This window comes from Biomphalaria glabrata, chromosome 2 (genome assembly GCF_947242115.1).
Source record: "Biomphalaria glabrata chromosome 2, xgBioGlab47.1, whole genome shotgun sequence".
NCBI classification, from domain to species: domain Eukaryota; kingdom Metazoa; phylum Mollusca; class Gastropoda; family Planorbidae; genus Biomphalaria; species Biomphalaria glabrata.
In genome coordinates, this window is record NC_074712.1 from 7,718,619 (window position 1) to 7,734,605 (window position 15,987).

General features: G+C 40.8%; 1 protein-coding gene across 1 annotated transcript; it reads left to right on the forward strand.

The window, feature by feature from the left end:
- The first annotated feature begins 13,955 nt into the window (after positions 1–13,955).
- On the forward strand, positions 13,956–14,969 carry LOC106074802 (uncharacterized). Its single transcript, XM_013235647.2, has one exon. The coding sequence runs from the start codon at positions 13,956–13,958 to the stop codon at positions 14,967–14,969; it is 1,014 nt and encodes a 337-aa protein (XP_013091101.2).
- The last annotated feature ends 1,018 nt before the right edge of the window (positions 14,970–15,987 follow it).

Genomic DNA, 15,987 nt, shown 5'->3' on the forward strand with positions numbered 1-15,987 from the left:
CTGGCCTAAAGGATGTCCTTGGAAGTTCTTCCATCTGGCCTAAAGGATGTCCTTGGAAGTTCTTCCATCTGGCCTAAAGGATGTCCTTGGAAGTTCTTCCATCTGGCCTAAAGGATGTCCTTGGAAGTTCTTCTATCTGGCCTAAAGGATGTCCTTGGAAGTTCTTCCATCTGGCCTAAAGGATGTCCTTGGAAGTTCTTCCATCTGGCCTAAAGGATGTCCTTGGAAGTTGTTACATCTGGCATAAAGGATGTCCTTGGAAGTTCTTCCATCTGGCATGCGGGTGACATTGCCGATCCAACGTAATCTACTGTGTCAGTAGGGCATAAGTACTGAACGTACTGGTCAGTTTCAAAACTTTCTGATATGAGACACGATCCCTCCAGGAGATGCACTTTATGCGTCGCGTGCAGTGAATGTGAAAACTGTTCAGTCTGTGCTCTAGATACACAACATACAGCTCTGACTATCATAAAGCAGAGTGTTCAGTACACAGGCGTTGGAGACCAGCATTGTGGTTGCTGTGGCCCTGTAAGCAGTTTTACGAACAAATACAACTATACATTTATTTCCAAGCCTCCAATTCCTTATAGTGATTTAACCAACACGCATATGCGTGCACACCCACACACACACTGAGGTGCGCAACTATTTTCTCTAGTCCTTTCCCCCACAATAGAACTTAAGTTCAAGGCTTCACTGCTCTCCCCCCCCCCAACCGCTCCTTCAACCATTGCCCTACCCTTTTCACCTTTCTGTTGGTAAGCCTCGCTTTGATCACGAGGACATCCTTCATCTTCGCGCGCCATGATTAACGAGCGTCAGGCTGATGTTTCTTCCTTTCAGTTCTGGACAAATTAATTCGAAAAAACTTTTTTTTGTTATTTATTTTTCTTTAAAAAGAAAACAAAAAAAAAACAAAAAAACTTTCTTTTCTTATATTAAAAAACAGAAATGACTTATTTATCCAAAGGTTCAATCTCAAATGTTCAAGATTAGGTTTAAGATTACAATATGTAAAAAAAAAACAGTCATTATTGACGTTTTTTTTTCAACAAAATTGAAGATTACTTTTTTTAAAATCAGTGACGTAGCTAGGAATTTGCCATCATTTTGGTCACTGGGGGGGGGGGGTAAATTGACATCTTTGGGGGCCCTGCACTTTAGTAATATTTAATATTTAATATAAAAAAACACTATTTAGGGGCCCCCCTCAAGTATGGGCCCGGGGGGGATTTTCAAATTCAGCCCCTACCTCTCCCCACCCTAACTACGCCTCTGTTTAAAATCAATATTTAAAAATAAATTGGAACAAAAAAAAAAGCGTATGTGTCTATGTCACTGCTGACATGTCATAGTTTGTCAATACAATATACGTAGTTTTGGAGTGGCTATTAGAGCTTTGGTTCGAATCCCATTTCAATGTGAAGCTTTTACTCATTTATTTTTAAGATTGCTTTTAGCGAAATTAAATATTTCTATTAAGTCAGCGGTTCTCAACCTTTTATGCTCGGCGACCCCTTTTTACAACCCCCCACTCTGCCTCGACTTCCCCCCCCTCCCGCACACACACACACACAGCAATAGAAGAATAGACAAAAACAATCCATTTTTTTCGATGGTCTTTGGCGACCCCTGGGAAATCGTCAATCGACCCCTAAGGGGGGTCGCGACTCACAGGTTGAGAACCCCTGTATTAGGTGGACCTAACAGAGTTGCCAACTATCAATGTTAAAGTTAGGAATGTGGGAAAGAGAGTACCACACTGGTTCCTCCTGCCTGGAGTGTGTCAGAGTGATAGGCCTACTAATGTAGTGTTGACAGAGATGTGTCTGTTGGAACAGTTTGACTTCATTTTAAATAGGAGTGTGGTGAGATTGGACGCTAAAAAACATAAAGAAAACTAGAAAAAAAAACATTAATAGTTATATGAATGAGTGTAAACGCTCTACAAGCTAAACCAAACTTTATAACGAATTTGACAAGAAATGTGCTAGAAAAGTGCTAGAAATAAGCTAGATAGTGTTAATGAGTTTGCATTATGATTACATTTTTTTCCCTCCGAATTTGAAAGTTGCATTGGGTAACAACGTGATAGGATTATAAAATGGGATGGGATCACAACTGGGGTCGACATATCTGAGGGAGATTATAATGCCAGGATGGGATCATTATATCGTGACAAGATATTAACAGAAGAATCATACCTCCGGGATGGGATCATAACATCGTGACGGGATCATATCACCATGTGGGATCATGACGCTGTGATAGGATCATAATATCGTGACGGAATCATGACACCGTGATGGGATTAGAACAACGTGATGGGATCATAACATCGTGATGGGATCATAACATCGTGATGGGATCATAACATCGTGATGGGATCATAACATCGTGATGGGATCATAACATCGTGACGGGATCATAACATCGTGATGGGATTAGAACATCGTGATGGGATCATAACATCGTGATGGGATCATAACATCGTGATGGGATCATGACGCTGTGATAGGATCATAATATCGTGACGGAATCATGACACCGTGATGGGATTGTTAAATCGTGATGGGATTAGAACATCGTGATGGGATCATAACAACGTGATGGGATCATAACATTGTGATGGGATCATATCACCGTGTGGGATCATATCACGTGTGGGATCATATCACCGTGTGGGATCATATCACGTGTGGGATCATATCACGTGTGGGATCATATCACCGTGTGGGATCATATCACCGTGTGGGATCATATCACGTGTGGGATCATATCACCGTGTGGGATCATATCACCGTGTGGGATCATATCACCGTGTGGGATCATAACATCGTGACGGGATCATATCACCGTGTGGGATCATATCACCGTGTGGGATCATATCACCGTGTGGGATCATATCACCGTGTGGGATCATAACATCGTGACGGGATCATATCACCGTGTGGGATCATAACATCGTGACGGGATCAAATCACCGTGTGGGATCATAACATCGTGACGGGATCAAATCACCGTGTGGGATCATAACATCGTGACGGGATCAAATCACCGTGTGGGATCATAACATCGTGACGGGATCAAATCACCGTGTGGGATCATGACATGATAGGATCATAACGTGATTGGATCATGACAACGTGATCTGATTATCAAATTATGATAGGATTATCTTGGTTTCCTGTAATTTCCTTGAAGTGAAGAATTCCAAACATATAATGGTTATTTGTTTAACTAAGATTTTTTGGGGCAATTTATTTTACAAAGATTATGTCAACTCACTCTGTCTTTCTATCTTGAATGAATCATGAATCAATTAAAAAATTAACTTATTATTCAATTAATTATTGGTAATTAATTATTTTGTTTGACATAAGAGAAATAACTTCTACATTATTGAAAGATATAGCTGTAAGTACGGAATTCTTTCCCTTAGATAAGCTTTGTTCTTTTATTTATTATTTTTTTTTTTTTTTAGGTTTTGCTTATTTGTTTATGTTTCTCTCTGATTTGTTTCTGATCAATTGTCTAAATTATTCGCTTGTAAATAATATTATCCAATGAAAATAAAACCCTACACAATCTAAGATTCCTGCTCCTATGTTTACCTAACAGGTATGTAATCAGATCCTAAGTAAGACCAGCAACTTGACCTAGTGTCTACCTGTATAACTCGCATTGTCTACCTGCCTCCCCCAGAAACTTGTTAGATAGCAAAGTGGCTAGACTTCGAACCATTCGTCAAGAGGATTTCATTAAGTCATCTTGCAGTTCGATTGAACAAAGTTCAGATCCTAACTAATCTGTAAATATGCTAACTAATAGGTGATACGAGAGACGTAATGAGGGCAAAGGTCATCCCCGTTTCTTTATTAAAATCTCTGTAAATAATACAATGAAGACAATGATAATATAATATCCATGTCCCACCAAAAAAAAAGTTTCTTACTAATTAATAATAGTACAAGTTTTTCGTGTGGAATTTTTATAATAAATATAACGAATTTCGTAAGTTTCTGGATATAAAACGCAAAAAAATTAAAACTATATTTGGGCAAAGAAAGTACTCCCTTCAGACATTGGGCAGAAGATGTCATCTGTTTCTTTGGCCTACGGTTAATGAGCAGGGTGTCATGTGGCCAGCGCAATGACTTTCTCCAACATAAGTCAGGTACCCATTAAAGTTGGGTGGACTCAGGGGCGTCTAAGAATCCCGAAATTTAAAAATCCCAGTCTTCACCGAGAATCGAACCCAGGACCCAGGTTCGTAATCTAAGCACTTACTACTCAGCCACCGCACTCCCTAATTTGAGAAAAAAAATATTTAAAAATGTTTGATCTCTTATCTTAGGCGATATTTTGATAGAAAGCAGGAATGATCTGACTTAGCGCCACTTATCTTATCTTATCTTATCTTATAAATTAGAAGTCGATTACGTCCTACGCGTGTCCCTGTACCAATGTCGTCATACATATTAATCAGTGACTTAAACTCTGCTAAGTCGTTGGTTTTCCTGGCTGATTCAGGCAACCCATTCAGAAAATTACTTTGTGTGTTTTCTCTTTCTATTGGGTCTAAGATGTTGATCTGCATGTTTTTGACGTAGTGTCTAGCCAAGGTGTTTTTTGGGACAATCGTAAGTACTGTAGTAAGTACTGTAATCATATAGAAAAACTATTGTCTTGAAAAAAATATTCTTACAATTAAAGAAACTTTGGCCCGAGCTTTTTTTTTTTTTTCAGAAGATGCCAAGTGTCATCTTGATGGTTGACCTTTAAGCTTCCTTTGCGACTTTTCATCTTCCCAGCCACGATCACATAACCAGTGGATGGCTGACTGGACGTGCTGTATGCGCGCTGGACTTTCGGACTTTGGTCCAGGGTTCATACCTTGCTCACTGCCATCGTGTCATCCCCCGTCGACCTGCAGGAGGTCTGGACTAGAAAGTTATCTTCAACTCTGAAAGGAACATCGGAAACATGTTAACCATTGTACAGCAGATTTAATTTGTGTGTGTCTCCTCTAGAAGACGTTGAACTGTGGGACGAGCTCTGGTCGACTTTAATTAACAATGTTCTGAGGATGTTATACGATCTACACACGTCAGCAGTCTCCTAAAATGTAAAAGTTCTCATCAGGCCGACTAATTGGACTAATACATGTATTTTAAGCTTAAATGAATGGATGAACGTATTCATAGTGTTATTTACCAAGTTTTTCTCGGTTCCTCATCATCTTTTAGAAAAAAAACAAAAAAACAACATAGATGTACATACATGACACACTAAAATCTGACGCGATATGAAGTTATTATTTTGTTTGTTTCGTCTAATTAAATCGGTGCTAGTTTTTTGGTTTGTTTGTTAGTCAGTTTATTTATAATTTTATGTCTGTGTGAAAAACAAAGGAGAGTGGTGGGGAGTGAATTCTTGCCGCTATTCAGAGAGTGCTCTTTGTTTTCAATGAATCCCTCGTCTCATATATACACTCGTCTCCCCCCCCCCTCTCTCTCTCCCTCTCTCGGTAATTGTTCTTCTTTCAATCCTTTTTTTTTTGGGGGGGGGGGGGGGGGAGGGGGGAGTCCCTGGCAAACAAATCTAAAGTCAGCTACTGACTTGTCTTGCCCCTGACATGATGGTGCATGCTGGGAAGTCATTACGTTTGGAAAGAGAAGGGGAAGGGGAGGGGGGAAGACGGAAGACAAATGAGCAGACGATGTTTAGAAATAGAGACATCGAACTTCTGGTTTGCAATGACCTTTGTTTTGTAATGACCTTTGTTTTCTTAAGACCTTTGTTTTGTAATGACCTTTGTTTTGTGATAACCTTTGTTTTGTAATAACCTTTGTTTTGTTACGACCTTTGTTTTGTAATGACCTTTGTTTTGTAATAACCTTTGTTTTGTTTTGACCTTTGTTTTGTAATGACTTTAGGCTTTAATCGCCATTGGATTTATAATTCACCTTTGTGCTAAGACACCTTTGTTTAAATGACCTTTCTTTGTGCAATGACACTTCTGCCCCCCCCCCCCTCTTTCAAATCTGAAGGAACACCCGAAAAATGTAAAACATTTTACAACCTATTAATAGTGTGAAACAACAACTGATTTTAATGATTCTTTTTTTTTTTTTTTGCAATGACACTAGATTTAAATAACCTTCGTTTGCCCAATGACACTTGGTTTAAATAACCTTCGTTTGCCCAATGACACTTGGTTTAAATGACCTTCGTTTGCCCAATGACACTTGGTTTAAATGACCTTCGTTTGCCCAATGACACTTGATTTAAATAACCTTCGTTTGCCCAATGACACTTGGTTTAAATGACCTTCGTTTATAACAAGAAGACAACAAAGAATACGCTCAAAGACGTTGATAGAAGACAACAAAGAATTAAGCTCAAAGACGTTGATAGAAGACAACAACGAATTAAGCTCAAAGACGTTGATAGGAGCCAACGAAGAATTAAGCTCAAAGACGTTGATAGAAGACAAAGAATTAAGCTCAAAGACGTTAATATAATCCAACAAAGAATTCGGATCAGAAGACACCAGCCACCAAACATAGTAACTTGTATAAATATACAGAACAGTTTGACCAGCAATGTTTCATGAACTAATGGTAACAATGAAATCTAATACATTCAAATTATCATGTTTCTATTAACCCACTGTAGCTTAATACCTCTGATACATTTAGCATGTAAAATTAGTTACAAATACTTTAGGAAGAATGAGTTAAATTAGCGCATATGTTAGCATGGATATATATACTTCTTTAATAAGCATCTGGTCTGATCTGGATACAGTCTGGTACGTGACTTTGGTTTAAGGTCCCCGGATGTAGGTCAGCCCCCCCTTCTCCCAGCCCCCCCCCCCCCCACCCTCCTTTCAATTACATTATTATTTCTTTCTTGCCTCGTGCATTGTTAAGGGTCACGAAATGAATAAGCTACACTGTCCTTCATGTCCTGGGCCTGGTGTCGAGGGCAAGGGAGAGAAAGTGATCTATTTGATGTGGTCTTTTGTGTGCATGTGTGGGACTAGGAGGGGGGTGCGGTGGAAGGAGAAGGGTTTGAGGCGCTGTGGAGGGGAGGGGGTACAAGATTACACAGGAGGCTTAAGGCTGTTTAGCTGCGTGTATGCACGTGCGAGAGTACTGCAGAGTGAGTAGCTGAAGTTAGGGACTTAACAATATGGAAAGAAGAGCCTGAACAGAGAGACTTAAAATAGTATTGAGCTGAAACCAAGCCAGCCCCTTTCCCCTCTTTACACACAAGACTTTTACCTCCAAAGCGTCTGAGTTGGTCTTCAATTATTTTTATTGTATTATAATTTTCCAACCACACTAATAAGAAATATATTTCTAGGAAAATCGTTAGAGCCATTTTTGAGATCAGCGTCCAGGCTGGTTGCATGCAGGTTCCTGAAAGTTCCCTGAAGTTCTGACGTACATTGATATATTATACAAAAAATAGAGAAAGCATGAAGTTTTACTGAATACTTTAGAATGAGCTCAATGGTTACAGTAGCTATAAACTTTGAGTCTTTGCACGTGGCTACTCAGTTCTAGCTGTGACCTACATATTTTGCCGCATCAAACGCGGACAAATCCGTTATCTTGTTGTGTTCAATCGAAGTTCTTTTTCGTCGCCGGTTTACGCTTATGTTACAGTAACTATTTTTGGTATTCTTATCTTATAAAATACAGACTGTACTTCGTAAAAGAAGATTATTACGTCCTACGCGTCATGCATCTAGTCATGCATGTTAACCAATGACTTGAATTCTGCCAATTCATTGGTTTTCCTGGCTGGCTCAGGTAACCCATTCCATGCTCTAATAGCACTAGGGAAGAAGAAGCATTTGTACAAATTTGTCCTAGCATATGGAACGCGGAATGTGCCTTTATCTTTGTGTCTTCCTGAGTATATTATTAGATTTCGTTTTTTGTATTTGAAGATCATGGTTCAGTGTTTTATGCATTATTGCTACTTTACTTTTGAGTCTTCTCTCCTGAAAGGTCTCTGAATTTATTGATTCCATGACACCAGGTTTAAACAGCATTGGTTGAAACCCCGGAATGAGACTGCACTCATAGTTATGTTTATCCACTTAATATGTATATCAAAGTAACCTTTGATCCAGGAAACAAATGTTCCCTAACCCTATGACCTTTGTGTGCGACGTTCTGTTTAAAGGTCAATAATAAAAAAAAAAGTACTCGAGTTAATAGGGAATACAATACGACCCTTGGAGTCAAGTGTTAAGTCACTTTAGGCCTGTGAGATAGTATGTATGTGTGTGTGTATGTATGTATGTGTGTGTACGGAGGCGTGTGAGTGAAACTGGTCTAAAGATACCAAGGTACCGTCCTCTACATCGGGAACAGAAAAAAACTGAGGGAGAGTAATTAGGGCGCCGTGTCCCTGTGTCATACTCAGTAACACCTTGACTCGGGTTACAGGCTTAGTCTGACATGCAATAGTCTTATATAATCAACTTCCTACATAGTCTGATTAAAAACACTATTTGTGTGTAATTTCCATCCATTGCTTTTTCAATGCAGTATTCCTGAACTGTGCAATCCTGTAGAGAATCAAGAATTAGACCACACACATAAAGGGATTCCTCAAGGCCACGACTGCGCATGTCTTAACCCTGAGGATTTCCTTTTCGTGCATGGCTGTTTTATAGCAGTCGACAACCACATTTGTATGTCTGCACTGGTTGGATTGATAAAGTAGAGTAAAACTACCCGGGTATGCTACCCTTCCTCATAGTGGCACCCGGGTGGAAACGATCGTAGGAGGAAACGATTAGGCTAAATGGTAGCAAAACAAGACTCCCGTGGGGGTGCCTAAGGGGGTGCGAGAGCATCCTCATTGCACTGTGCGGAGTTGTAAAAAAAGCTCCCACAACCTTGTCACAATCCAGGCGCTGTTCCTCAAAGGGCCGTTACCTAAATGGCGTGTCCAGCACGGTAAGCCTGGTATAGAAAAGGAAAATGGCAGGGTGCATGCGGTCTATGACCGTGAGTCTGACATCCTGCCAGACAGAACAGTGTACACTGTTCCCATTCAGGCCGGTGAAAGGGAGCTCTTTTTCACTTTTGCTGGCCTGGAGTTCCAAGAGCCGAAGGCTCAACTCTACCTGACAGTTTCAAGAATAAAACTACGCATAATCTGCCTTTAAAAAAACTCAAAACTAGTAGCGTTACAACGTAGCCGAGTTTAAGAATATGAAAGTTTGGGCGTAAGAAAGAGGAGATTGAACGAGAGACATCTAGACTTGAGCGTGAGGAGAGGAGGAGAAGAGAGGCGAAGGCAGAGGAGGATCTATGCTTGAGCGTGAGGAGAGGTTAAAGAAAGAGGCTGAGGAGAAAAAGGTTGAAGAAGGAAGAATATGAACGAGAGGAATATGCGAGGCATGAGAGAGGGAAGGGCCCCCGCAACCCTTAGTATGAGCGTAGCGAACATTACTTTGCCTCTCTATCAAGACATTTACAAAAAGGCTTTTCAATGCAGTTACTACCTCTGACAAGTATACGTGTGTTGTGTATTTATGTTCTTGGTGTATGTTGTGAACTGATCTGTTCTTTTGTGTCAAAATGTCTTGGTGTCCAGGTCAGCTTGTGTGTGTGTGTGTGTGTGTACTGTGTTATCGTCAACTGTTTATGTGGGAAGCGTGGTCGAGAGGCCAAGCGCACTTGGCTTGGCTACCTAGTGTCACGAGTCGAGTCTGTGACCTATTTCGACCAGTTTCTAGAAGCTCGAGTTCAAACCAGTGCAAGTGTCCAGCGTAAACAAGTTAATTTTAGGTATCCAATCAAAGAAAGGGGTTAAGGAAAAAAATAGCACACGTCAGCTTCTAGAAGGTCAAAGTCACTAAAATAATTATCTGAGAAGGTTCCATGATTCTGGAACGTACGATCAAAGAAAGTATAAATAAGGGGAAAGTCAGTTAGACGGGGTCCTCGCATAGTAGTAGTTCTTGTAGAGCGGTGGTCCTCGCTCAGTCCTCGATTAGTAATAAGTTTTGTGATATTAGCGGGTCCATTAAGTAAAGTTTTAGTAATTGAAGTTGAAGTTATACTAAGTGAAGTTTTATGTATCTCTAAGTTTTATTTATGAAGTGTCAAGTTGTTATTGAATTAAGAAGTTAATTTGATGTGAAAGTTGAAGAAGTTATTAAAGAAGTTTGAAGAAAATACAGAGAGATGTTTCTTTCTTCATTTCATATGAATTCATCAACTTATTAATACAATCCTTCGGCCAGTTCGTCACACCTAGAACAGGGCTCGAGGTTCGACTCGGGCAGAGTTGTGTTTACTGAGCGCCTAAAGGCAGCACGGATACCCCTCTCTGAGCATGCTATAAGCATGAAAGTAGCGCTATATAAAAGCTATAATAATAATGTCATTCTTGTTCAATAAAGCCAAGACAGGTCTTGTAGTGTTTCATTAGGTGACTACAACGTATCATGATATATGTGATCCACTTATTTAAATTATCGACACACTATAGTTAACGGACTTGGAATGCGACATTCAGTGACGTCAGAGTTGTAGGTTTTTTTTAGTGTTTGTTGATATTTGTTATTACGGTGGCCACACGATTGACATCCCCTGGCTTGGCTAAGGGAGGAGAACAGTGGCGGGATTCGAACCCCCGACCATCGTATTGGTCCGAAGCGCAAAGCCCACGACCAGTAACCTCCAAGGACTACCAGTTCAACTTACTAGCATAACAAAATAACTAATATAGAACTAATAGAACTAATATAGAACTTTAAAAAAAGTGTTCTGATTAGATGTGGCTCGTCCGTCTGTCTCCATAATGTTTAAAACCACGGAGATGACGACTGTTTTAAGTAGACAAATATGCATTGATTAGGTTAAGAAGAGATTCTTTGAAAGGGTGCCAGGTGAAATGGGCGGGGGGAGGGGTGGCTAAACCGGATGTAGTCGGTAAAAACCAGAACAACTTTTCTTTTTTAATTCTTGAAACAAAGTAATTTGATTCCTCAAGAGTAAACGAGCTTGATGATAATGATAATTTCTCGGAGCATCCAAATTCTATACATTTTCCGAACGATTCTGTACTTTCAATATTAGGCTCTCCCCCACCCCCCACCCCCAACCAAGCAACATAATTAGTGTTTGTTAGGGCTGCCCCCCCCCCCCCCACCAAGCACACCCACCCTCCCATTTTTCCGTGACCACTCGTCCAAATACAGTTAGTCTTCTAAATATTTGTGATGACTAAATTGACTCTAGCGAAACTGTGCTCCCATTCAGCTGAATATTTCAAGAGCGAGATTTGTGGCAGATCGCCAAAAGGCAAATCAAATTATCTGCTCATATTTATGATGTCAGAAGTAGATATATTGTTTAAACAGCGAAATGTTTTTTTTCAATCGAAAGTTAATTTGAATCTTTCAATCGGCAGCGCAGACGCCACCAATCACTAGCACTTAAATGTAACCTTACGCCGGAGAGCTGAAACTGCACTGGTTCCTTTCTCTGAGTAGATCTAGTTCATGATCTCCATCTATGACATTATTGAACTGCGATCAAAGCTGTCCGGGGAAAGGGGGGGGGGGACGAGGTCGGGACGCAATTTACTTCCGGTCTAAATTGATGACCAGATTTGCTTCTTTATAAGACTTTGATTGCCCCCAAGCACTACTAAACTCGCTCCAACTGCTATAATGTCGTTTCAAGATGACAAATCTGGATGAGAGCCTGCGCCAATGTCTTAGATACATTTAGAATTGGTTAAGGTATGTATGCAAGAGTCTTGATGAGAGCCTGCGCTAATGTCTTAGATACATTTAGAATTGGTTAAGGTATGTATGCAAGAGTCTTGATGAGAGCCTGCGCTAATGTCTTAGATACATTTAGAATTGGTTAAGGTATGTATGCAAGAGTCTTCATGAGAGCCTGCGCTAATGTCTTAGATACATTTAGAATTGGTTAAGGTATGTATGCAAGAGTCTTGATGAGAGCCTGCGCTAATGTCTTAGATACATTTAGGACCGGTTACGGCGTCACTGGCTGCGTTATATTGCAGTCCTCCCTTATTTATTTTCCTTCATCGATTTTAGATACACGATTGGTTAAAGCTGAAAGGAATATTTTCATAGCATGAGACAGTATAGGCGGTTGGTCATTGTGCTGGCCTTGCTCGTTAAGCGTTGGCCAAAGAAACACATGACCTGAACATTTTCTGCCCTATAGACCGCAAGGTCTGAAAGGGGAACTTTACTTTGTATAGAAGACAAAAGTGTTGGAAGATGTACCCACGTTCCATATTCTAACACGATTGGTGCCTTTTCAATGTCAAAAGACTGTCATCTAAAAACAATAATACTTGAGTTCTTAATACCTATTTTTCAACTCAATATAATTATTCAGAATGTCACAAACAAAAAGAATAACACTTATAGTTTAATTATAATGTACTGAAATTTGATCGCTTGTAATTATATGTTAGAATTGAGATAATATTAAAAATTGATATTTCTATTACTATTATTATGATTTTAGGTTAATCACTTTTCAGTTGTTTATGATTTAATACTTGTGAATTATGAGAACTTACAAATAAAAACCTATATTAAAAAAAAATAAGCCCTCAAAAGAGGCAAGAGGGCCCATAAAAGAGGCAAAGAAAAGAGGCCTAAGGCCCAAGGATTCCTATGATGATAAAGCTAAAAAAAAATAAATAAACAACGTAAATTTAGCAGAATAAAAAAACATTTGGTCTATTCTCTAATTTTATGTGTACTGTGACTTGAGATCTGCTGTAGAGACCCTTACTTGAGATAGAGGACGTCCTCGTTAAGACATTTACTTGGGATTGAGAACGTCCCAGACAATATCCTTATTTCGGAGTGAGGACGTCCTAGATTAAGGACATCCTAGAATCCATCATGCAAATAAAGATATGCTGAATACTTCTCGACTCAGCGTCAACGGTTAGTAATTATTAGTGCCACGGCCCGGCCACGTGACGTCCTGGTTAAATATATACACCATTGAACACTGATTACTATATCGTCTAGAATCGTTTTGTGTTATATAGAGAACTTAACTTACACGAAGTATGCCTTTCCTTATTGGCCTAATAACCTTTATACATGCATATCATCATCATCATCATCATCATCATCATCAAACTCCATTAGAGTGAGGGCTTGAGAAGCTTAAATCCTCTCTTGCAAAAGCCCTGGACAGAAACCCTGCTGTCTTGCGCAGTGCATAAATGTTGTCATACAGGTCGAGAATTTTGGGTTTCCCAGACCTGTCGAGGGGAGATCAGCAAGTCTGGGGCAGTCAAACAGGATATGAGGCACGGTTTCCTCTTCTTCCCCGCAGCGGGGGCACCGTGAATCAAAATTTGGCCATAGCCGCGAGAAATATGAGCCAACAGGACAGTGGCCTGTCCTGCACTGTGCTATAATAGCTTGCTCAGGCCTGGACAGCCTCCACCACGGGGAAGTGCGGTCAGGGCGCCTCATGCGCTCCCAGACTCCACGGGCTTTTTGGGACTTGTCCCAGCACTCAAACCACTTTTCCATTTCTGTTTTTTTGTATTATAGCCAAGGCTTGATGAAAGCTTACAGTCTGATCAGTGGGTGGAATTAGCCCTCCCTGGTGGGCCAAAGAGTCTGCAATTGTGTTGCCAGTCACACCTATGTGACTCGGTACCCACTGCATTATTACAGGGGTGCCATAGCGTTGTTTAATGTTATGTGAAGCCATGATGACAGTGTTGATATTGGGGGTCCATGGTCCGGGGGCTTTGCAAAGCCTGTAGTACAGATTTTGAGTCATGCATATCAGATTGAAAGCTGTTTTATGACAGAGAAAATGTTTATAACATAATTAGTTTCATTGATTTCTTTCGCCCCAATCTAGTAAACTTGGAGGACTACGTTGAAAATGAATGAATCAAAGGAAGAGGATGTCCCCTTATATCTCAACAGCCAAGACACCTCAGATCTGAGCCTAGTCTCCTTGGTGTTCAGCCTGGTTAACAATTCCTGCATCTCCTCGGCCATTGGCCTCTTCGGCATGGTAGCCAACGTCATGAACATGCTGGTGTTTTACAAACAAGGCCTCAGCAGCTCCATTAACATCAGCTTCTTCTTCATGTCCGTCTCGGACATGCTGACCATCATTTTCGTCGAATGGGGCAACATCTGCTACAACCCGTACATCCTCAAGGCGGGATTCCCATTGTCGTTCCCGGAACTGTACTACATCGCCGGGGGGTGGCCGTCTGGCCTGAGCTGTCGCATCACGCTGTACATCACCGTGTACATCACGGCCGAGAGGTGCCTCTGCATCCTGTTTCCGCTGACCATCAAAACGTTGGTCACCCCAAGGAAAACGAAATCGATCATCGCGCTCATCAACTTTCTCAACGCTCTGACGCTCATCCCCGAGTACACGTCAACATACCTGGCCTGGCGGTTCAACCCGCTGAGAAACACGACAATCCTTGGGTTGGCGTTTAGGGGCAACAGGGCGGAGACTCAAGGGGTCTCGTTCCTCCTGCACGTCATCCTGGTCGTCTTCGGCCTGTGCAGCGTCATCGTACTGACCTCAGTACTTGTCATTCAGCTCAGGCGACAGACGAAATGGCGGCTGAAAAACAGAGCGGAGAACAGCAAGTTGTCTTTATTGTCGTCACGTGACCGGAAGTCTGTAGTGCTGGTCATCGCGGTGGCTACCTTTGTGGTCATCTCCTACATCCCGCTGACCTCGGTCTCTCTGGTCACCGTTTTCGTTCCTGAGTTTTACATAGAGGGCAAACTGTACAAGGTGTTTGGTGAGACTTGGGCGATGGTCACTTTGATCGGAATGACCAACGCGAGCGCAAACATCATCATCTACTACAAAATGAATTCAAAATACAGACCAACATTTCATGAAATTTTTTGTAAAAAATAAATGGTCACTTGTACGATATTTGTCGAGCAGCACCATCTTATGTTTAAAAAGTGTTTACATATTGTCATAATAGAATCAACCAAGAACATTTGCCATATTGCGTTATTATTTTGGAGGCTCATATCGTTACGTTATTATTTAGTATGTTCGCATAGTTACCGCTATAATAAGGCGTTAGCCTCCCTCTATGCTATATAGAACAAAATTAATTAATTACTACTAATTGATAAACTAATTCGTTATTTTTTGTTCGTGTATTGTCATTGACTATGAATAATTATGCGAAATTTCAACTGGAATGGGAGGTGGGAGAATATATATATATACACCTAGGATTAAAGTTCGGGGGCCCACTGCCGTCGCATAGGTTGCAGTGTGCTTAAGGCCGGCCCTGCAAAATAGTGGCGTATGCTACGTCGCAGGACGACTAGTTTTGTTTAATATAGAAAACGGGAGATAAATATTGCACTATTGAAATATATGACAGTGATTATGCGACCCTTCCCGTTGTAGAGGCTTCCTGTTTTAAAAAAAAAAGTATTTGTCTATATTTTGCTTGTTTTGTTTTTGGTAAGTGACGTAATGCGTGATTTTTAGTCTTGCATACTTCTGTCTGATGCTATTCTTTACTTACGCAAGCCTCATTCCGGGAGAAAAAAAAATGAGCTTAGGCAGCCGTTGCGGAACCTTTTTACTGCCTCGGGACCATAGAAATGTCACTGGGCATGACAATAAGTTGTCAGCCCAATATAACCGAGTTAAAAGTAGGTAAGCAGACGTTTCCGGGTGAGGGGAGCTATATCGATGCATCATTGGCTGGAGTGACCCTCTCGCCCTGGTTTGGGAATCACCGGTTTAGCCAACTGGCGAACCCGCTTTGAAAAATGAATGCTACGCTGACGTAAAAACAAAAGGCCAACATTGCAATCTGCATTCAATGGTCCAATTAGTCGCTCTAGCAGCATTTTTTTTTTGTTAAACCTTAAAGTGTGTGTGTGTGGGGGGGGGGGACTAAACT

What these genes read in the sequence shown, in the direction of transcription:
- LOC106074802 (XM_013235647.2), top strand. Translation starts at nt 13,956, where the DNA reads ATGAATGAATCAAAGGAAGAGGATGTCCCCTTATATCTCAACAGCCAA.